This window comes from Desmodus rotundus, chromosome 2 (assembly GCF_022682495.2).
Source record: "Desmodus rotundus isolate HL8 chromosome 2, HLdesRot8A.1, whole genome shotgun sequence".
NCBI lineage: Eukaryota > Metazoa > Chordata > Mammalia > Chiroptera > Phyllostomidae > Desmodus > Desmodus rotundus.
Window position 1 is genome coordinate 59,844,842 of NC_071388.1, and position 23,539 is coordinate 59,868,380.

The window sequence follows — 23,539 nt, forward strand, 5'->3', positions numbered from 1 at the left end:
AATGGCAAATTTACAACAAGACTGCAAATTTGATCTTTTCCATTGTTTCTGTCGTCAGTGCCATGCTTGTAACACTGATAGGAGGCGGACACTAGGCAACTGGTAATGAAAGAGAAAAGTCCATTTGATGAAGAATTCAGGTACATTAGCCATTTGTTGTTTTCTAGTGGACAGTTTTCTCTTAATGTTCATTGTTATTTGTTGGCAAAATAAAAGTGCCTTAAGTTTAAAGTTTGTTTTGAGATTTATTAAAGAATTCAGTATCAGTTCATAATGCATTTATTTACAAGTCTTTTTTTTTTTGCATGTCCATGATAAATTTAATATTGTAAATGTATTAAAATTCATTTACATGCCTATGGCTGCCTTTGATTAAACTTCTTCCAAAAAAAATAAACTGTCCAGATGTTGATTCTGTTCAAAAAAATGTATTTCATGTCAGATTACCTGCATGTAAGTCATTGCAGAGTCACTGCCAAGTGTGTTCTTCGCTGTGCATTTGTATATCCCAGAATCCGAGGTTTGAGGGTTCTGAATGACTAGGGTGCCCCGCGGGTGAAAAGGCTCAATTCCGTGTGTCCTCCCTTTATTTGCCTTTGAGAGCTGGGAGTGGTCAGGTGTCTCCCATGTGATTTCCGGTTTGGGGACTCCCAGGGCCACACAGCGGAGCCGAATGGCTGTCCCTGTCTTTGTCAGGATGCTCCTGGGTGGACGATTTGTGATTCGGGGAGCGTAGGCTACGACAGCAACTGGGACACCGATCTGTGCGTGGCCAACGCTGTTTTGGGCCTTGCAGATATAGTTTCCTCTGTCGTAAGCCGTTGCTTCTTGGATGACTAAGGTGCCATTTTCATGCAGTATGTATTTCCCACTAACTTGAGGCCTGTCTATGACGTGACCGCTTGGTAGAGTCCATTCAATGTTTGGCTTAGGGATTCCATCGGACACACAGTGCAATGACAGAGACTCTCCACTGATACAGTACACTGTTCCTAATGCATTCGTAAGAATAACTGGCTTCTGGCCAATTTCCAACACAATTAATTTCTCAATATAGCCAACTTTATTTCTTGCTCCACACCGGTATTTTCCTGCGTCATCCCGGGTCATTTTATAAATCATAAAAGACCCATTGCTTGCTATCACATACTGAGAGTTTTGTGGTCTGTTGGGAAATCGTGTGCCATTGGGTAAAATCCAGATTATTTCAGGTGGTGGGTTTCCATCAACAGAGCAGTTCAGTGCTGTGGACTTTCCAAGCTGGGCCACTATTTTTTCATTAAATGGATTTCTGAATGTTGGTCTTCTCAGCATTTCTAATACTTCCAGGTGTACCACCAGCACGCTCTCCCCTCCTTCATTCCGAGCCACACAGGTAAACTTGGCTGAATCTGAAAGCCTCACATTCCTAATTTCCAAAGTTCCATTTTTGTGGACTGTGACTCTGCCTCCATAGTACGGTGCTGTGAGGAAAATGTTGTCTGGCATGATCCACATGATTTGAGGAGACGGTGTCCCTTCAGCTCTGCAATCGAAGTGTTTTTTGGAATGCCTCACAGCTGTGGCTGTAATGACCGTTTTGTTTGTATATAGTCCATTGATTAATGGAGGCTTGGACACAACTTCCAGTTTGTACCTTTTGGTGTCATCCCCACTGGGATTTCGGGCCACACACAAGTACTCTCCAGAATCGAGCAGTTTGACTTTGTTGATGGACAAAGACCCATTGGCATGAATTATGTACCTGTCTTTTGAGAATGAAATCCTGTCATTGGAAGGCAGCAGCCAAAATATTTTTGGTGTGGGTTCCCCAATGACCTCACAGTCAAGGACAGCTGTGTCTCCAGCTTTGACTCTTACGTTGGCCTTGTAACCCTGCTTGATCCGCGGGGCAGCCGTTATTACTGTTAGGTGGACCTTCATTTCATCCTTCCCTAGAGTGTTCTGGGCATAGCAAGTATAATCTCCTTCCTCTGCTATCCCAACTTTGTTGAAGTACAACGTCCCATTGTCAAAAAGGGTGTACCTCCTGGTACGCCGGCCACTGCCATCAGCTTGCATTGCATTGTTTACCATGGTTCCGTCGGGCAAACTCCAGGATATCTTGGGCACTGGCGAGCCAGAAGCCTTGCAGTCCACTTGGAAATCTTTCCCATGAAACACTTGCTTTTTAAAATGTTGCTTGTGATCAATTTTGGCGGGTTTCAGTTTTAGGCTAACATGCATCAGTATCAGGTCATCTCCTATTTTGTTTCTTGCCACACACAAGTAATCACCACCGTCTCTTTCTGTTACTGACCCAATAAACAGGGATCCGTTTGGGAAGACATGGATCCGGCTGCCCATTCTAAGAAGAGAGGACAATGATGTGAGTGCGCAGCTATTAGCAACGGGCAGGGTGGAGGTGTCATTGACATAGGTTAGCTCTATGGGCATTTTCTCAAATTGTTGCAATAAAGTTTAAATCAGTGCTAGCTTATTTACTGTCTTCTAAACCATTTACTGAAAGATGAAATTCTCTAACTGAATAGGTACAATTTAGTGCAAACGTGGAGTATTTTTTTTTTAATTTTTATTGTTATTCAATTACAGTTGTATGCCTTTTCTCCCCATCCCTCCACCCCACCCCAGGTGAACCCACCTCCCTCCCCCACCTCCACCCTCCCCCTTGGTTTTGTTGATGTGTCCTTTATAGTAGTTCCTGTAATCCCCTCTTCCCACTGTCCCCACCCCCCCCCCCCGCCCTGGCTATTGTTAGATTGTATGATCTCACCTTTAACTGGAACATAATCAATAGAAGAAAAAGCAAACAAAATATAACCAGAGTATTTCTAAGATGGACTTCAAATGGATCCACTTAACATAGTCAATTTTTAAAAAATTATAATGGTAGCTCTGGCTGATGTGGCTCAGTGGACTGAGTGCCAGCCTGTGAACTGAAAGGTCGCCAGTTCAATTCCTAGTCAGGGCACATGCCTGGGTTGCGGGCCAGGTCCCCAGTTGGGGACCTTGTAAGAGACAACCTATATCTCTCATACTGACATGATGTTTCTCTTGCTCTCTCTCTCCCTCCCTTCCCCTCTCTAAAAAAAAAAGTAAACAAATTAAAATTATAATGGTGAGGAGAATTCTAGAAGTTTTGGAGTCCTGGACACATGATTTTCTTGACCATTATAATATTAAATATCAAAGGAACATACTGTAATATGTCAGTAAAAAAGAACTTTCACACATACTTAGAAAAGAAACCAGGTTACACTTTTTAGGAGGATATTAGTAACAAAATATTTAGAGTTATTTGGTTAAAAAATAAGTTCTACTTTGTTATAAAGAGAGAAAATGCCAGTGCAAGACTTACTAGAAGCTTGCTGTAGTAGCATCTGCCTTCTGCGGGCAGCTGTGAATGACTGGTCCTTGCATTGTGTTGAACTGCATGGAACCCCATTTTTCCTCCTGAAGCAAACTACCCAGCCTGCCCTTAGCATAGTGAGCCATCAGATGGCAGGTATTTCCTGTTAAAACTAAATCTAGTTTTTCAGAAAGATCAGTGGGAATTGAGTGGGTACTAAAAACATGATTAGAACACCTATAGATGAAAATCTACGTGTTTTTCTTCTAATTTTTTGGCATCGTGAGCTAAGCAGGGAAGGGAAACTGGAGAGAAAACCGTGGACGGTCTTCCGTAGTAAACTGCTAACCAAGTCCAACAGTCTCGAGTCATGTTTTATTCTCCAGCAAACATGTAAGAAGTATGGAAAGTATTGCAGTAGAACATTACAAAACACGCTGGTGGCTTATTGTTTCTGTTTTTTAATTTTATTTTTCAAGTATGCAAGAGACTCTCTGGTACGTAAATCAAGATAAAGTCATAATGGATATGCTTAATAAAGGGGTGGAGACTGCTAGGAACTTTGCATATACTTTTAAATCTTTCAGTAGCTCCTCACTCTTCAGCTTAAAAACCTGATATTTAGAGAGGCTGTGTCACTTCGGGTCACAGGGCTGGTTCTCAAACCCTGCCTTCTGCCCCACACTACGCTGCCACCTGCTACCATTTTTACCTGATTCTTGAACGTGGGTGCACATTAAAATCAGTTGTGTAGTATAAAATAATGCTGTCTGGGTGCCACCTCTGGAATTTCTGACTTAAGTGCTGTAGAATGCGGCCTTGGTATTTGCATTCCAAGTTTTCCGAATGATTCTCGTGTGTAGCAAAGTCCGAGAGCCACTGCCCTAAGTCAGTTCTCACTGCACGCCCTTCACCACCTGCCTCAGAATTTAGTGGGGCCTTATTTAAGGTGTATCCCCATATGCCTTGGAATTTATTTAAATGCTTTAATTTCACAAAGGGGAACTGGTATTCATTAATGAAATGCTTATAATTATTTGAAGGCAAAAAAAGAAACATACTGAAATTATAATATTAAATGCAAAAACTAATAAAGCATTGAAAATATTTGATGCCCAAAATGGACTCATACATATAGTAAACTAACATGTTATTTCTAAACTTTACATTTCATAGCTCAGTATTTGTTTCATTTTAAATCTAAATTTAATTAACATTTGGTCAAGTAATTTTGATGCCTTATTGGAAAACTTGAAAATGAACATTTAAAGATCACAAATGAAATTCATTAATAACATTCAACGCCACAGTGTGACACTAGAAAAACTACTCAGCTTATCAGCAGGAATATAAATTCATATCTGTTATGTTCAATTTGTCCTGCAGGGTATTTTCCATTAATGAAAAGCAAATACATAAAGTATAATTATTCCCATCATTTTTGTCATAGAAAAATCATTGCATAAGGTCATGCAAATGGCAAAAATTAGTAGCTCATAAGCCATAATTGTGACTTTTCAAAGATCAGACTCTACAGAAAGCCGGGGGGAAGTCAGTGTTAATAGCCTGCAGCGGGACGCGAGAGCCAGTGCGTGGGGCTGACGGCGCCGGGCGGGGGGTTCTACCCGTGTTTCCCTTCGTGCGGTTCTTAATGCTGTGATTCACAAAGTGCTTTGCAATTTTAAGGTAGAAGCAGTTAAGTACAGGTTATACTAAAATTTAAAATGTTAAACAGGAGACCTTGCAGAGTCAAATAATGGATGGAGTCTGTCTCTCCAAAACCTCCACTGAATTGAAAAAATTCTTTTTTCATCAAGAGATTATGAATACATGTACACAGTTACATTTTAAAACTGGCACAACTGTGAAAACAAAGGAGGTTGTTATTCTGCTTTTAACTACATAAACTCAGTAAGAAGTTGGCCTTTAGAGTTAGGCATGTAAAAAGCTTGGTTATATATATAGTTTATATTATTTTATATTAATCTCAAAAGAATTCAGTGTCAGAGAGAGTTACATTTATGTGCTGAGTCTGGGCTCTCTAAAACTGCTCTCTAAAATTTACCTTATCACTTTTCCATTGCAGAAGTTGTACCGCTAAGTAGATAAAGAAGATAATCTTAACATCAAGGTGTGGTTTACCTGTGCCACTGGTCCACGACAGCCTTGGACGGTAGCCTCCATATTATTTTGGGTTTGGGTTCACCAATGGCTGAGCAGTTCAGTAGTAATTTGTCCCCAAAATTCACCTCATTCCATGTCTGGGATGTGAATTCTATCCTGGGGATGGTCTCTTGTTCTTCCAGTGTGAGAATTACCACCCTTCTGTCCGAGCCCGTGGAGCTGGTAGCAATGCATTCGTAAGTGCCTCTGTCTGAAGAGGCCACGTTTCTTATATACAGTGTCCCGTTGGAAAATAAGAACAAGTTGGAATCAATAAACTGTAACGGTTTCACTTCAGTGCCATCAAAGAGAACCCAGTGAACACTGGGCTGAGGAGTCCCTTTTGCAGTACAGGGCAGTTTCAAACTTTCACCCCGAGTGCCTGCAATCACTTGCCTCTTTTGTTCTAGAATGACAGGTGGGGCGGCGATGACTTGTATTTTAACCAGCACTGAATCCTGGCCAGCGGAGCTGCTGGCCACGCATTTGTAAAAGCCCCGGTCATACACACTGAGATTGTGGATAACCAGAGTTCCGTCAGCTGTCACCAGGGCCTGCCTGTTCCCTTTGGATGACTCTGAGACCTCTGTGCCGTTTGCGAGGACCCAGGAAATCGTAGGCCTCGGGCCACCGTCAGCTCTGCACTGCAGTTCCACAGTGCTTCCGGAATGGACTGTGACCTCTCTGGTGTGTCTCTCCAGGATCCTGGGGGGGTAGGACACCACGGACAAGGTGACATGAAGGTGGTCTTTGCCAAATGGATTGGATGCTGAGCACAGGTACTGTCCACGGTCCTGAATGTCCACCCTCCGGATGGACAGGGTGCCATTGGGGAGCACCTGGAACCTGCCACTCTGTTTCCTTGTAGACAAATCGAGTCCTGATAAAAGAAAGAAATTTATAGCCATAGGTCATCAGAGTTTAAATAGAAAACAAATTGTCCAAGTGAAAAGCTATCTTTCTGTTAGGCTACTGAGAACAAATATATTTAAAATTAGAATACATAGTCTTCACACTACTAAAAACATTCCTGGATTTTTTATATCCCCATAGCTTTAATTTAAAAGCCCGATGGTTCAACAAATGACAATTACCTTTTTTCAAATCATGTTTCTTTGGATCTGCTTTCAAAGCATTTTTTAAAATGTTCTTAATTAACAGAGGTCTAAAACCTTCTAATGAGCAAGAAAGCCATGCGGCAAATGTCAAATGAGGATAGTAACGTTTGTGTATCTTGGGGAAGTTTGAAACTGGTGTTGATTCTCTGGATGCGTAACCCTGAAACATGGCACAGTCACCCCTTGTCTCTTAACTAAAGAAGACAAACGTTTAGATACCTGATGAGACTCTGGTCCAGTGGATGGTGGGTGGAGGATTTCCCACAGCCTCACAGGGAAGAAAGGCATCTGAGTCAGCCGGGACAGTAAAACTTGCCGCCTTTCCTCCAACTATTCTAGGCCTTTCAATCACGTTCCTGGACAAAGGCTCAAAGGGAAGGAGTTGAGTAGGTGTTATTTCTTGAACCTGTGTCTTATCAAAGCCGTTCTCTGCAGTTTTCTGAATTTCCCAGTTTGAAGCATGAGTGGTGTCCTCTGGCAAGCCTGGAGCGGGCAGCATGCTCATGCCTGGCTTTTTGCCTTTTTGAGCAATTTCCAGGCGGGACTCATGCCGAGAGAGATCTTCTGACCAGAGAGAAGGAGTCGATTTAGGATTCTGTGGTTCAACTGTTGTAAGTGCTGGCATAGGAGTAGAATGTAACAGATTGGAGTAGATAAAGTAGGTGGTTCCAACTGTGAACTTGGCATTTGGATGAGCCTTGGGAGATGTTGCAACCTCTGCAGCTAATTGCTGTGGATTGGCATTGTGCTTTGAGGGTTCATGCAGCTCGAACATCGGATTTGTCAGCATCTGGAAAGCAGGAGTTGTCACATTGATAGTAACTGCACTTGCATTACTCCAGGGAGGGGAGGTGGAGACTGGCATCGGAGTGGCCCTGCTGCTCAGGAGTGGCGGCACCGTGGAGTGTCCAATGGTTGTGCTCCTAGGTGTGGTCCTCTGCTGCAGTTTGCTGGACAAAGTGGCTTCAGAAACAGCTGTGCTCTTCAGAGTCTGAGTAGTTTCTTGGGGTGGTTCTTCAATTACATCTGTCCTGTTAAGTGTTCTTGGGTAAAGATCAATTGTGCTTGAAGTTCTTCTGGTGTTTTCTAAGGCGGGATGAGTGAAAGCAGAGACACTGGCCTTGGCTGAAGTTTCTGCTGCAGCTGGGATAGGGAGCCTTAGAGCAGGGTGTGTGGTGAAGCCAGGACTCTGGCTGGGAGAGCTGTTTGGGTCCTCTCTGCCCTGAGGCTCCTTTTGGCTTTGCACTTTTCCTGTCCTGGGTCTGCCTGTTTGGGTTTGATTGACAATGATAGGTGCAGGGGCAGTAGGAGTTGTCAGCGTGGCTGCTTGCTCTGCTATGAAGGGTGTACTTGATTCCTTGCTTGAGCTGCTAGGAAGTGTAGGGTAACTGGGTGGGAAGGGCAGCTCCTTCGTTGTGGAGAGACCTCTAATACTATGTGTTTTAGCGGTATCGTGGTAAGTTGTAGCCAGTGTTATAGATGGACTTTGCATCACATTTGCTGAGTGTGCTGTGAAGTGGAAGGGGGAAACTTTACCTGTGGGGAAAGCAGGAGATATTTTAGGAAGCACCGTGGCTGTGCTTTTTTGTGAACCAGATGTATGCTGATTCTTTAGCCTGTCTGTTTGGGTATGGTTATTTACCGAGACCTGATGCCAGGGAATTTTCCTTCTTGGAAATCTGGTAATGCCCATAGGCGTAGGCATAGATGGTTCGGTGGTGGGACCTGGGAGTGACGGTATAATCATTGAATCTCTTTTAGCTTCACTAATGTTAGACACACTGGGGTAACTAATATTTGTTTTATGAGCTTTTTCCATAGTTACGGATGTCGGGGCATGAGTCCAGACTGTGCCAGTTGGCATCATTTGGGTGCTTTCAGGACTGGAATACTTCATTGTGGGTGTTGTTTTCTCAGTATCTACATTTGGTTTGTTATTAAATAGTAATGGTGAATTGTAGGCAAGAGTTGTAGACTCTGCTGTGACTCTGGCCACATCAGCTTTGGGGAGGATGACGGGGGAAGAACTCGGAAGAGACAAGGTTGCTCCCGCAGCGGGGAGCTTTTCTCTGAGAGAACAGGACGGGCACACTGCACTGAGCTCTGGGCCAGAAACCACAGTGGTGCTTCCCTCAGAAGAACCTCTGGAGGTTGGCCTCACAAAGCCATATCTATGCCGTGGGAGAACCGGAGTTCTATATGGGCTGATAACTCGTCCCCTTCCCCAAATTTTCCTCCGTCTGACAAGGCGTCTGGGCACTGGGGTGTTTGCGGTACTGTTTCTCGGAGTCTGTAACTGAGAATGCGCAGCACTGGGCGGGCCTGAAGAGACCCTTGAGGTGCTAAGCCTTTCAGTAATGTGAGAATGGGAGTGATTGCCCCTGGGCTCACTGCCTCCCGCTACAGGCATCTGATGACCATTCATGACATTTTCTGATGCTAAGAATACATCAGCTTTGCTGTCAGCACTGCTCAGCATTTGGGTCTCAACATCTTTAATCACCACCCCCATTGTTATTGGGGGTGCACTTTGTAAATGCTCTCTTCTCCCCATGCCCTCAGCACCCTGAAATCGAGTGACTTCAGGTAGTAGAGGAAGGGCAGTGCCTAAATTTTGGTTGTTTGTGTCTTGCATTTTGCTCGATGTGGTTGGGTTTATGTTCTTTGACATGGCTATAGTTTTAATAGTAGTAGGTAGGTTGAAATCTGTTGGGTTTTCAGGTGGTAGCATGTGTGGACTGGCAATTGGGGAGACTTCGGTACCAGTAGTTGTAATTGCCACAGGGCTATCAGGTATTTTTTTGGAATCAGCAGACACTCTCCTTGCCGAGACACTGGGGGATTTAGTTGCCAGGACCATAAATTCCTCATCTGGAGGGAGCATGCCTGAAGCGTCTGCTTCCCCACCAGCTGTTTTCAGGAGTTGGGTGCCCAGCGGAGGTGGCCTTGCTGTGGTATTTTCTTGCTTCTGTGGCATAGTTTTTTTAGCTTTCTCCAAAAGTGCTGCCCAGTGTCCAGGGTCGATTCTCCGAGCAGAGAGGGGGAACTGCCTTCTATGCTCCCTAAAACGGTGGTTTGTTGAATCTCCATGCCGCTGGTATATTAAATCTCGATAGTTGTGCTTCTTACTTGTGCTTAAGACTTGTTTTCTAGCCTCACCTCCCACTGAAGCAGATGTAGGGAACTGTGCAGCTGGTGGGTCCCTGGGGTGCACAGTGGGACTGGGCTCATCAAATCCAGATCCATCTGTTTCTGCATTATGCTCCACTGGTCTTGGCCCTTTTATTCTGACTGAAACTTGGTTAATCAAAAAGTCAACCCCTGATGGGTTGGCTGCAACACAACGATAATAACCCTGGTCTTTTTCGATGACCTGTAATATTCTCAGTGTGCCATTAAGAATCTGCTTCTCCCTTGAGGACTGGTAGAGCACAGTGTTTCCTGGAAGAACCCAGCTAACAGAGGCATCTGGGGTACCAGTGGAACGGCATGGAAGGTCCAGTGTGTCACCAACGAAGACAGTATGAGAAGCCCCATTTTCGTGATAGGTTTCTATGTAGGGCTCTACCACGGTGATCCTATAGGTGAGAATATCTGCATCAGCGTAATTGGTGCTTATGCAGTTGTATATGCCTGTGTCAAAACTTTCAGCCATCTGGAGTTCCAGTTTTCCACTTTTGTCTATTAGGATCCGTCCATCCTCACTAACATAAGGGGCTCTCACTTTACTCCCATCAGCTAGAAGCCATTCCAAATGTGGGGCAGGTTCCCCTTGGCCTGGGCAGTCTAGGTCAATGGTCCCACCAACCAAAACAGTGTGTTCCAGCTTAATATTGTTATCCCTGGGAATCATGGTCCATTCATGTTTCACTGGCCTCATCTCTGACCTTGGTAAAGTGACTTGAGCATCACTGGAGTACTGGATCTGCAATGTACTGAGTGTGGTGGCATTTCTATTTAGCTGCAGTGAAATCTGGTCTTGCATTAACCAAGGGGGATCTGCTCTGAGATCAGCCTCTATGTTGGTAAAGATGTCTTCAGGCTCAGGAGCCACCTGTTTATATCGGTAGCAGAGTTGTGGTTTATCAGGGAGCAAGTGGCTCCTTTCTAGCATCAGAGGAGAGTCACTGTACAAAGCCAGAATTTGCCACACCGGCTGAATGTGACTGTCATCTATGTTGCACACCAGAAATGTAGAAAATGATGCATTTAGCCTGATGTAATCATTGTCTTCAGTGATCGCAATGGATGATGTCCTTGAGGGCTTTTGGATACTGCAGACCACACGAGCCTCATTTCCAGACTGGTCTGTCATATTCAACATGAGGGAGCCGAAGGGCGCCATGAAATTTTGGGGAGAGATGGACACAGAACTGCTGTCTTCCAGAATGGTCAGGCTCCTCAGTTTCAGAGCTGGGTCGATGGTCGGCTTGACACACAGGAACGCTGCAGCAGGGACTGTGGCCAAGGGCTTGCCCTTCGAGCTCCTGGGGTCCATGCACAGCGGGCATTGCTGAGAACCGGAGGGGCTCCTGTCTTTTCTGCATTTTATTATATCTAGGAAAAATGACAACTTCATTATTGCCAGTTCTGGTCTCTTCATGAATTAACATTTGAACATTTTGAAGAAATAGCTTGTAGTGGAATTTGAAACAACATTTTGGAAATGTTAGTGTTTAATAGAAAGTTCCCTGCTTTCTTTGTCTTTGGGTTGACTTCTAAAAAACATACTATCTACGTATCCTGTCATAATATTATATTCATCGGCACAAAGATTTTGTCAGTCTTGTAGAAAGTGCCCGACAAAATGGCATGCTTGTGTTTGTCACTTTATTAACAGTAATTTAGTTCTATTTGTTCATTTTAATGTTTTGAGTCATAGAACTTTATTGTCCTTTAAAAGATAACCTGTTTGATAAGTTATCATTTATAAGTCCTTGGATATCATTAAAAACCCAAGTTACTTTCCATTATCTAAAAGTACAATAACCGAATAACAAGGTATCTTCACCTGGTCTAGCTTAGTCTTAATAGGAATGGAGAGAAACAGATGGATGCAGAAAATAATGAATCAGGTAGAACCAGTCAGCAGAAGATGAGGATCTGGCCGAACATGGAGGGTGACCGAGTGGAAGAGAGAAGGAAGACACAGCATGAGTTTGGTAGCTGGACTGATGGAGAGAGGCAAAGACTCATTGGAGGAGGATCAGGTTTAATGAGGGAGAACACTGTACCCAAGGACTGGGGCAGCCCTTTAAAGATCTGGCAATTTGGTGAAATCTGAAGCCTAGAAGTCGTATAGGACTAGGAACGGCCTAAGCCTTTCTAAATCATAGAAGCCCCCTCTTTCAGGTGTCCCCATATCACATAGCTGGACCTTTAAAAAAGACCACTCTAGTGAGCCTATTTAAAATGGCTGGTCACTGAAATACTTGGTAAGGGGTACAGAGTTTTACTTTACATAAAATGCTGCCAGGGACTTCACATGCTGTTCCATGTAGTAGCTCCCATCTCATGTCCTGGACACCGCTTTTAGAAGAAGACTATACTTCTTAGAAGATCTCATTTGTCAAAGTGGCTGGACAAGGTCGCATCACCTTCCCACATATGCACAGTCCTCCAAGGCTCAAAGGCTCAAGTCCCTCAAACCAAGGACTCAAATCGCTTCAGTACGTAGTTCAGTGCAGTAAGTCGAGCCACAGAGATCTGGCCACTCAGCTTCCTTCAGCAAATTTTAGAGTCCAAGCCTCCGAAGAGTAGCTGGCCAGCCCGAAGACCTCTGAGCCTGCAGAGGCTCCCACTTACAAACCAGGTCTGGCCCCTCCCTACGTAGCAGTACCCGGGGCTCAGACCCTGCTAGAGCAGAGAACGTGGCAGACTTCTGGCTTACTTAAAACTTGTCACAAAATTAGGCACACGTCTTGGTAAGCTTATTGCTAACACCTGGACCAGAGTCAGCAGGCCCCAGCCATCTGGTATTTTGCTTCAAATGCAAATATGATCATGTTGCTTCCATTCCCTCTATCACTCTAGGTTTGAGTCACAAAGAAATGCTTTCCATCCCCAAGCTCTGCCATGCCCTATCAGGCTCCTCTTCCCATACACTTGCTGTCTGACACGCCCTCTTCCATCACTGCCCAACTACTTACATCCTTCATGGCCCAGCCAGAGCAGCACTTCTACCAGATGGGCTCCCTGCTTTAGTTCTGGTACCTCCCACTTCTCTTACCCTGCCCCTCATCACCCACAATCAGAATGACTTGTCTAGTTGTCTGTCTTCCCACAAGACCGTAACTCTTTGCTTGTTCATCTATATGTCCCCAGGCCTGGCCAATGGATGCTCAGAAAAGATTGTAGGAAGGCGGGGAGGGAGGGAGACAGGCCCAATTCTAAGACTATATTTTTTCTGAATTAAGATGTCTTACAATTGAAGGTGTTTTCCAGTAGCAGCCAAACAGCTGGCAGTCCTGCTAGAGCTACCACTGCCTACACACATCAAATGCCGTCACTTACTTATAATGCTTTCTCGTCAATTGAGTTACATGCACTGTTGGTGCTGTATATATTACACGTGCCACTTAAAATATATTTATTAAGATTACATTATGCTTTGGCACTAAAATAAGTTACTATATATGCAGAAAGGTATGGAAACAGAGCGAGCAGCAGGACATAAATTTAATATTTATAAAACAAATGTTTATCAGAGAAATGGCCACAAATCCATATTTTACAGAAGAGCAACCCCAGGCGTGTTTTGGAACCTAAGAGCAGAAGAACACAAACAGATGAAGCTGCGCTACATCTGACTGCGGAGCCACGTGCCCACGAACTGCCTGTCACACACCGAGTGAGGCAACAGTCAGGCCTCCTGGAATGCAAGATGAAACGCACTTCAGAAAAGAAGTTGATGGGACCGATTCCTGAGTGTTGTAGGATTACCATCAAGGCTTCTCAGTCAAAAGGAGAACACGTGCTTATTTAAACACAGCTGAAAAATGTTAGCCATAATGAAAAATGTTAGTTGTTATTTGATATATATGTATCCATATATATTATATATATAAACACATACACACACATGCAGTTTGGGGACAATCATATTAAGATGACTAATGGGTAGTCAGCATTTGTATTCACCATCAAAATGGCTATGTAGTTGATAAAAGCTTAGTTTAACAAAAGTTATTGAGACCTACTCTGTTCTAGGCACATACTAGGGGCTAAGGATAGATAAATTAGACTTAGGAAAGGCAACAGGCATGTAATACAAATAAATATAATAAAATGTTGTCCATTCAAGAACAGAAGTGTGGGCCAGCCACAAGGGGTGAGTGATCCTTCTGACAGGGATGGGGCAGGGGGAGGAGCAGCCTGGCTTCCCGGAAGGGTGAGTGCTGAGCAGAGTTTGCTGGCTGGCCGGGAGCCCACCAGGCAGAAAGGGAAGGAGGGGTTCCAGGATGGGAAGCAGCAGGTTGGAGGTGGTAAGACAGGGTTAGGTGTGTCTGGCATGGGAGGGTGGCTGAGAGTTGGAAAGGAAGGAAATGAGGCTAAAATTGGGCAAGGAGCACCCTGGGAAGACCTGGCCTTCCAGGCTAAGGGGCTCAGGCTCTGTTCTTTAGGTGAAGGTCAGCAGACTTTTCACGTGAAGGGCCACGTGGTAAAGAGTTTGGGTTTGGTGGGTCACAGTTCTCTGACCCTCTGACTCGACTGTACTACCGGAGCACCAAGGCAGCCGTAGGTATGTATGAAGTAGGCATGACTGGGTTCCAGTAAGACTCTATTTACAAAAGCTTGATGCGGGCTGGATTTGGCACGTGGGCCACAGGAGGCCAATCCCTAGTACATAAAATAACTGATGTTTTACAGTGGTATATTATTCTTGATGGAATGATAGCTGCTAAGAAAATATACACTAGCCTGATTTTATTACCCAAGCACGTAACGAGCAAAATGGCAAGTAGGTTTGACACTCTGTAGGAACTGAACACGGAATCATTTTCTCCCTGGGTATACAGAGTATGGGCATCATTTTATTTCTTTGTTTTTTTCACTGCTACATTTCTCAGATAAGTTTTCTCTATTTGCTCACCATCTTCCCCTTGTAACCCAGCTAACAATTGCATGAAAATTCAGTGGTTCTTTCTTATTCATCATTCTCTTTATCTCTCCATGGCATTTGAAAGTAGGGAAACTCAATCCCTAGTGCCTTTTAAATGTCTGTGAGGCTACATTCAGGTGTGGTCACCTCATAGTTCAACCTGTCATTCCCAGACACGAACTATCCCGAGCACCTCCTAGCAGGCGCCTGTTTCTCCCCTCTCCGGTCCACCCTGCCTACTGCTCACAGACCGGTGATGCCTAAAATGCATCTCAGTGGGAAACTGTTCAAAATCCTTCAGTGTAAAATCTTTCTTTTTTTTTTTTCGAGGGGAAAATACAGACATTTTGGCCTAGCACTCAGCACTCCCCTCAGCACACTTTGCCAGGCTTTGCCGACCCTACGCCAGGCAAACTGGCCCCTTCATCACCCTTGTCGTGAAGCTTATGCTGTCTGCCTTTATGGATAAAGCCCCGATTTTAGAAAGAGATCCAGACTTTTGGGCTTCTGATTTTTGATTTTCTAGCTGTTGGACCTCAGTGGGAAAGAAAATAAAACTTACATTTATTGAGTGCTTATTTTGTGTCATACATTTAGCTAAGCACTTTGTATATATTATTTTAAGTATTCTTTCCAATTATTATTATTCCTATGTTACAGGTGAGAAAACCGAGGCATAAAGAGTCTAAATGACTAGTCCAAGATACCTAACTTTTCTACACCTCGGTTTCCTCACCTGGAAATTGAGGAGTGTTGTGAGGATTAAATAGAAAGCATGTAGCACAATGTCAAGCACAAACTGAGTGAGTTACCTCCCTGCTTCTTTCCCTCTTACTCCTTCTTTTCCTGTTGATGTATCTTTTATGCCCCAGCCTACTTTCTCTCCTGTTTAGTCAAGGCAGAGTAATTTTTACGGACTTTGAGTCCTGTAGAATTAAATCTTCAATATAAGTATTTGATGATTTTCATTCATAGCCTGATTGTCTTTGTCTTTTTTATGTGTTTAGCATATTCACCTAAAAGATTCTAAACTCCTGGGAAGCAAAGAGGGTGTCTATTGGCCTAGTATACCTTACGGGGTTCAGTTAATGTTCTTTGATTAACTTTTGACTATTTACATTAACTGACTACATACGCACATACATACATATATGATTGTGTGTGTGTGTGTATATATGTATGTACCATACATATTTATATATTTTACTACAGTAACTTTAAACCTTTTTCACTTTTCTCAAGCTTCAAACTTTGACCCCTTCTTACCACCTCCCTCAGTCAGCCCTCCCACAACTTCACGGAGGAGGAAAAGCCATCAGACACAAATTTTCTTTGTCTCCTCCACCAGCCCCAGGAACTCTCCTGCCTCTGTGCCCACCTAGTGCACCTTTTATCTCCTGCCTCCTGAGGAAAACCCCTCCAGCTATGGCTGGATCTTTTGTCCCCCCAATCTTCTCAGGGGACTTGCACAGTTGATGATCTGTTCCTTCAGCGGTGTTGTCACCTTATCAGCAATCTAATCACCTATAACACGCTCAAGTCTCTCTCCTGCTTCACTGCACCTACCCAACTGGCTGCCACCTTCCTCCTTTGCTTCATGCTAAACTTCTCTGAAGAGTGGACTGTGCCCCCAACCTCCGCCCCCATCCCTCCCCACATGGCCACCCCGCTCCCATCAATCTTTCCAAAGAAACCAACCATCCCCTTTGATGACAAAATCAAGGGGTTCCTTTTGGTCATTATCTTAAGGACTTAATTTAAATAATTATTTCATCAGGTTTTAATAATTAACAATGTAATTAGTTGTTTTCCCCTTTCCCACATAAGAATGTAAGCCCCATGAGGGCAAGGACCTTACCCTGTCTTGTTCATTTTTTGGATGCCTGCGTTCTCTCTGGCCTCCTGTACCTAGGTTTATGGTAACTGCTTGTTGACTGAATGCATTCTTCATGGTAAATTCTACCTTCCCCATCAAAGGACATTTCATACCCTGATGGTCTGTCTGCTTATCTGTAACCCACTAGAGGTGTGGTTCGAGCAGAGACAGTGCCCTTGGCACTTCATCACCTCGCACAGAACCTGAAACAGAGCTCCCAAAACTGTGTATTGACTGAATGAGAAGAGGAGGGGAGGTTTTTTATGGCTCATGGTGTGGGGAAGCATAACACACACGCATTTCTTACTTGGTGATTTTGCCAAAGGCCAGGAATGGTGATTGGATAGCTAACCTTTGAAACAATGAACAATTAATGAAAGAATGAAGAGAGTTTGTTATCTGAATTATTACTTAGACTTATTTTCTTTCCACCTAAATCACCTTGGCCTTCTCACTTCCTGATAAAGCACCTCCAGGCAGGTTGCTGCTATTGCATTAGGACAAAGAAATAAACAGTGTACGTACCTGGCTTCTCCTGTATCCAATCAGACAACCATTTTAAGTGACAGTCACAGGTCCAGGGGTTCCCGTGAAGATAAAGGCTTTCCAGATCCGGCATGGAGGAGATCATCTCCTGAGGGAGGGTGCTCAGAAAGTTGTCAGACAAGTACAAGTACTTAATGAAAGATGTTTTAAATATCTGGAGGTAGCGCAAAGAGACAAACGTATCTGGATGGAGCTTAGTGAGCCGATTGCCTTCCAAGTGCACGAGTCGGAGAAAGGCGAGTCCATAAAAAACCTCTGGGTTTATAAACTCAATATTGTTGTGATCCACGTGCAGCCGTGTTAGGCTCCTGAGGCCGTAAAAGGTATCCTTCTGAAGTTTTTGGACTTTATTATAGCTCATTTTTAAGACCTAAGAATAAAAAGAACATTTATTTTGTCAAAGGCATTATCACAAAAGGGAAACGCGTATCAATGAAACACATGCTAAGACTAATCCGATGCAGTGTTTCAGTCAAGATTCCCAAAATCTGAAACATGTACTGAAGTATTTACAGATGAAACATTCTGATATCGTGCGTTTGTTTCCAAACAGCCCAATGAAATGGAAAAGCAGGGAGTGGAGGTGCTTGTAAAATGATGTGCTATGTGCTGATGACTATTGAAGCTGGGTGATGCTACATTGGGGTTATTTTATGCTCCTTTTGCATGTAATTGAAAATATCATACTAAGTTTTTTTTCAGTATCTTGATATTCCAAGTAAATTTAAGATTTCTTGAACCTGAGTTTTTCACAAAAAATGATTTTAATTTATTTTTGACATTTATAATGGCTTATTGATATATAATTGACGTGCCATAAAATTTTACCTATCCAAAATACACAATTACGAGTTGTGCAACCGTCACCACTATCTCATTTTAGAAGATTTTCATCACCCCAGAGTAAAATCTGACACTCTTTAGAAGTCATTTTCCCATTTTCCTTGCCCTAGAAAACCACTTATTTACTTTGTTCCTGTGGATTTGCCTATTCTCACCATTTAAAATAAGTGACATCATACAGTATGTGATCTTTTGTGTCTAGCGGTTTTTTCAACCAGCCTCCTATTTGTAAGACCTACCCATGTTTAGCACACATCAGCCCTTCATTTCCTTGTATTGCCAAGTAGCATTTCATTGCCTGCGTGAAACATATTTTGTTTAGCCATTTATAAATTTATGAACATTTGGGCTGTTTTCCACTTTGGGCTATTATGAATAATATGATTTTAATTTATTCTTAGTTAAAATTAAAATAATATTTGAATAATTCAATAGTGTATGGATATTCTTCAATTTCTTCAGCAGTTACTAGTTGAACACACTTTGTCTCCCCCAAAGAAAAGAAATGCTAGTAAAAACAATGGTTTCTCATAATTTTTCCTGATTTGACCTATTCTGTCATCTCTGTTGAGAGTGTGCTTTTCTGGAATGACGAATTCCCTAATAAGCAAAACCAGTTAAACTGGCAACATAGAAGAGCTTTGCGTGTAATGTTACCTGGGAATACAATTTCAAAGTCAATGGTTGTCGCCCTGACCTGCGTGGCTCAGTTGATTAAGCTTAGTCCTACAAAGTGAAAGGTCACCAGTTCGATTCCCAGTCAGGGCACATGCCTGGGTGGTTGCGGGCAACTGATCGATGTTCCTCTCCCTCTCTTTCTCCCTCCCTTCCCCTCTCTCTAAAAATAAAGTAAATACAATAAAATAAATCAAACTCACTGGTCCTCAATATCCAAATTTGGTTGAGAGTATGAATGTGTGGAGAATCTCATGAAGGATATGTATTCCATGTATTCCTCTGAACACATATATTCCAAATAAAGCCTGTCTAAGCCAAATGAACAGAATCCCATACTAGACTGAATTCTATGGCTTTATACAGCCCTGGTATGTTGTCAAAAGGCTCTATGCATACTGGCATTTTATCTTTTATAAAGATATAACTGACTTTATTGTGCTGTTTTTTTTTATCAGAAGCTATGGGAGACAGAAAGTCTTAAATCAGATGTGGTTGTGTTTTTTCTGAAAAGTAGTTTTATTAATGTTTATGTATTAAAAATTATAGACATCATGACTTGTGAGCTCCTGGAAAGCCTCAAGTCCTGCCTAGCGCAGCAGACGCGCCCACCCCCCCACCAGTGCTTCCCGGGGCCCCTTTGTGATTACCCTCAGCTCGTTTCACCTGCATTTTATCACCTACAGGCGTGAGAATTCCTACAATATCTGACACATTCTTGGAAGTCTCTACAACTTTTTTAAGTTTTTTGAACAAAGCAGGATATAAATAAGTAAATAAAATGAACCTGAAAAAAAGTATATTGATGTAGAAAGCTAACTTCTAAGATGGAATTATTTTTAGGAGCCACATTCATTTCTCAGATGAACATGACTAGAAGCAGCATTTTAGGATTAAGTTGTAAAGGATTGGTAATCACTGGGTATATTAGCCTGAGGCATGAGAAAACTTATCTTACAATTCTTTTATTATTCGATTTCCACACACAGTTGCATTTAAGAAGAAATCGATTCTTTGACGTTCTCCCTTGATGTCTACTTCTAATTTACAAAATGCTGATTTGGGCATGCTGCAGGGACAGGCAGCTTTTGGAGGGATAGCTTACCTCTTTCATCTGTCCCTCCCCACCAGGTCTCACCTGCAGGGCCTGCAAATCCGCGAAGATCTTGGCTGGGATCGTGTGAATGCCATTGCTGTGCAGCATGAGTAACTCCAACTTATGCAGGCCCGAAAAATCTGTTTCTGTCAATCTGACCAAGCTATTGTATCTGGAATACAAATGGCATTCTAGGCGTAAGCTGGGCCTGTCAAAGTTCACATGTCAAAGCAACCCCCCACCACACACACACATTAGTGCCTCTCTTGTTCTACCTGTGCTCTAAGAAGATAATACAATGCTTAGAATATTACTGAAATTCATCAGACACCACGGGAGGTCTACCCTCCACCCAGCCCTTGTAGCGTGTTACGATCACCTTACTCGTACTCCTGGAACATGACACATTCCTTCTCATTCTCAAACCTTTGGGAGCACGCTGTTCCCCCAGGTTGGAATGCCGCGACTCCACCCCCCTCTCTTTGTGAGCACTATTGTGAGTACTGTTAGCACCCAGCCCCCTCACTCTCCCAGGGGCAATTCATCTTTGTAAAGCAGTCAAGAAACCTGGGCTCTGAAGCCCAATGGTTTGACCATGATTATGAACTCAGGCACTTGGTAGTAAGTACTAGGAGTGACTCCAAATAAAATCAGTGACCTTTTGGTGCCCCTGTTTTCTCATTTATAAAATTCAAAGAATAGAACCTACTCCAAAGGGGTTATGAGGATTAAATGAATGAATACATGAAGAGCACTTAGCCGAGTGCCAGGCCCTAGTAAGCAAACAATTAATGATAGCCATTTTAATCAGTGATTGTTGCTAAGTTCCTTTACTGTATTATGGTTCTTATTAAGTTGTACTGAGTGTACATCTGTCTTCTCCTTTTAATTATGGCTTCTAGCAGTGAATGTAAGTCTTGTTTATTGAATTTCCAGTACCATCCATTGTATTTGGCACATAGGGGCCATTGGCTCACAAATCTCAAGTAAATGATGTTAAGTTTGAATACACATGTTCACACAGTTTTTTATGAACTTTTAAAATGTAGTCACCTTTTGGTAGATTTAATTAGGTATGCACTTTAAAAAGCATTTTAAATAAGTCACTTAGTATGGGGAAAAAGCCCAAGGGCTTCAAAAAGGATTTAGCCCACTTTCCACACACATCTTTTCCATGTAGGAGGACGCTCCTAGTCTTCCTGTTCTCTCTCACTGGTATATCAGAACCCTAATTTGTAACAAGAGCTATTTTACTCTGCAGCACAAAGGTAGCCGGGATGAAGCTTTTCGATAGTCGTGGGCCTGCCCACCTACCCAGAGTGACTTCAGGTGCCAGAAGAACTTTCTCCTAATAAAAGTTTATAAGTTAAATTTTCTTAGCGCCCTAACAAACTTAAGATCCTCGTGTGCTCATTTCAGAAAAGAAAGTTTATTACAGTTGTGGTTAATCTCCCACAGTCATAAGTGTTTAGGGGACAATCCCTTCTTGAGAAGGAGGCAGGATGAGGGCCCCCACGCACCCTAAATTGATACGTTCCACATTGGGCGGGATGCTGTTTGGGATGGAGGTCAGGTACCGAAATGTGCAGTGCACCTCTGTGGGCACATAACAGGCACAGCGGCGAGGGCACGCCCTGCCCCCGGGGGTGACCACCAGGCACATCACAGCAAAGGGCACCAGCAAGCAGGTGATTCTTCTACCTTTCACTTTCATTCTGAAAAAAAAATCACAACTCAGAGTTATAACTATGGTCTGAGCAAAGTCCCAGTACAGCCACACACAGTAACTCTGCTAATCTCAGAGACCTTTCTGAAGGGTCCTAAGTGGCCAATTTTGTTTACAACTTTTACAGTGAAACTAACTCTATACAAAGCCACAGTGTCTGCTGGCCTCGCCTGGAGCTTTGTGATCAAGTGGGATATTTACTGCTATGAAAATTCCTGTATAGCTTTTCACTTATTCATAAAAAGCAGAAAATCCTATTACTTAGGGAGTCATTAAAAAGAGAAAATTAAGACCAAAATAAAGATATTGTGACAACTGAAATACATAAGGGATAGTTTCCGGTTTATATGTTAGTTCTTTTAAAAACTGGTTATAAAACTAATACATGTGCATGATAGAAAATTTGGAAGCTGTAAATACATAGAAAAAAAAATTAAGTTACTTATATTCTTACCACCCAAGTATAAGCATTAAAAGTTTGCTGTATACTGTCCAGCCTTTTATATATATTGTATAAGTTTCTGTGTATATGTGTGTATATCAAGCTAAATTGTGTAACATTTTTAATCATTAAATGTATAATACAAGGTGTGGCAAAAGTGGGTTTACAGTTATGAGTATGTGAAACAGTTTATTTTTGTATTTTTATTTATTAATTATTGTACTATTTTCCATATGAACAACTATAAACCTACGTTTGCCCTAATCTATGTGTTTTCATTTTATTAAACCTTCTTCAAAAATGCTTTTATAAGCTGTAATAATCCACTGAAAGACTGAATAAATCTCTTTCTAATACTTCCTTAAGCCTTGCCAGAAAAAAAAAAGGCACGTTGCACATTTCACTGCCAAACAATGACCACTAACAACAGCATCTGCTGAGAGGCCCAGCCTTGCACTTGCACTTGCACTGAGGCGGCCACGCTGACCCCTCGCAGGCGTGATGCTGTCTGTCCTCTTTCGCTCGCTTGGCACGCCCCTCTGCCTGATTCCCTGCTCCCTTCTCCTCCTCATGTCAGCCATGGGGGTGGGGGACCATTGCCAGGGAAGAAATATGCTCAGCTTGTTGGAAAATGTTATCTGTAACCCACATGTGGGGCCAGCCCAGGAATCCAGACCTTGTTTTCTCCTGAAATTCAGAACATACAGGGTTGCAATAAAAACCTTTATTGTGCGTTTCTAAGAAATGCGACCTTCATAATTTAAAATCTCAACGTTCCTTAGGATAGAATGATTCATTTTGGATTCTACCAGCAGCCGTCCTTTGGCCATAAACTACACTAGAAACAACACGGGTGTTGAATTGTTTGTATCTTCCTATAAAGATAATGGAATTATTGTTAGAATGTAGCCCAACCTAAAATTTAGTATAAAATTAATCACACACCCACTTTTGTCGCTGTGACCATCTTGTTACAAAACTTGTAAATAAAGGTGTTTGAATGGAGACAACATTTGCATCTTCTTTTCCATAGACGAGCACAGAAAGGAACAGCAGGATGCAGGTAATTGTCTTGTTCAGCTAGAAAATAGCATTGGTGTGCCCGCAAAGCAGGTATTTAAAATCAAAACCCTAAAGGAATATGGATGGTGGATCCACAAACTTCCACCTGAAAACGTGTAAATGAAATGGAAGTTGACAATACCTGAGCTCTTCGTGGCTGGTCCCCAGTCCTCTCCAGACACAGGCAGAGACAGAAACTCTTCCCAGGAAAGGGAAAATTTTATCGGAACCGAGTGAGGTCTGCTCCCAAAGTGAGCCAGGGCTTAGTCTTTCTGGCTGGCAGCTCCGGAGCAGCGCTCGGGAGAGGGACCTGGAGGCACTCCCACCACTTCAGAGACTGACCGGTTCCCTTGTTGTAACTGCTGTTACTGAAACAAAAGGCAACGTGGAGGTTTTTAAATTTCCCTTCTCCTCCGTCAACAGTGTGCTTTGATTCTCCTTAACATTGTCATTTAAATATAACTACTTATATCACTTCATTTTACCCCCAGGTCCCAGGAGTTTGTCCTCCATTTCTCTCTCTCTCTCTCTTTTTTTGGACA

The 23,539-nt window shown here is 42.9% G+C and overlaps 1 protein-coding gene across 1 annotated transcript; it reads right to left on the reverse strand.

Moving 5' to 3' along the window:
- Window positions 1-274: 274 nt before the first annotated feature.
- On the reverse strand, window positions 275-23,318 carry IGSF10 (immunoglobulin superfamily member 10). Its single transcript, XM_024566136.3, has 7 exons — window positions 23,140-23,318; window positions 21,288-21,482; window positions 19,810-19,939; window positions 17,133-17,523; window positions 6,850-11,187; window positions 5,492-6,392; window positions 275-2,347 (listed from the first exon to the last, which is right to left on the reverse strand). Exons 2-7 carry the CDS (start codon window positions 21,479-21,481, stop codon window positions 439-441), a joined length of 7,863 nt encoding a protein of 2,620 aa, XP_024421904.2. The 5' UTR covers window position 21,482; window positions 23,140-23,318; the 3' UTR covers window positions 275-438.
- Between the last annotated feature and the right edge of the window lie 221 nt (window positions 23,319-23,539).

Bases quoted from the DNA above. Each gene is read 5' to 3' on its own strand.
- IGSF10 (XM_024566136.3), bottom strand. From the start codon at position 21,481: ATGAAAGTGAAAGGTAGAAGAATCACCTGCTTGCTGGTGCCCTTTGCT. The intron at 19,940-21,287 runs GTGCGTGGGGGC...TTTGTATTCCAG, and splicing joins GTGGAACGTATCAATTTAGG to ATACAATAGCTTGGTCAGAT. The intron at 2,348-5,491 runs GTAAACCACACC...CTCTCTTCTTAG, and splicing joins GTCGTGGACCAGTGGCACAG to AATGGGCAGCCGGATCCATG.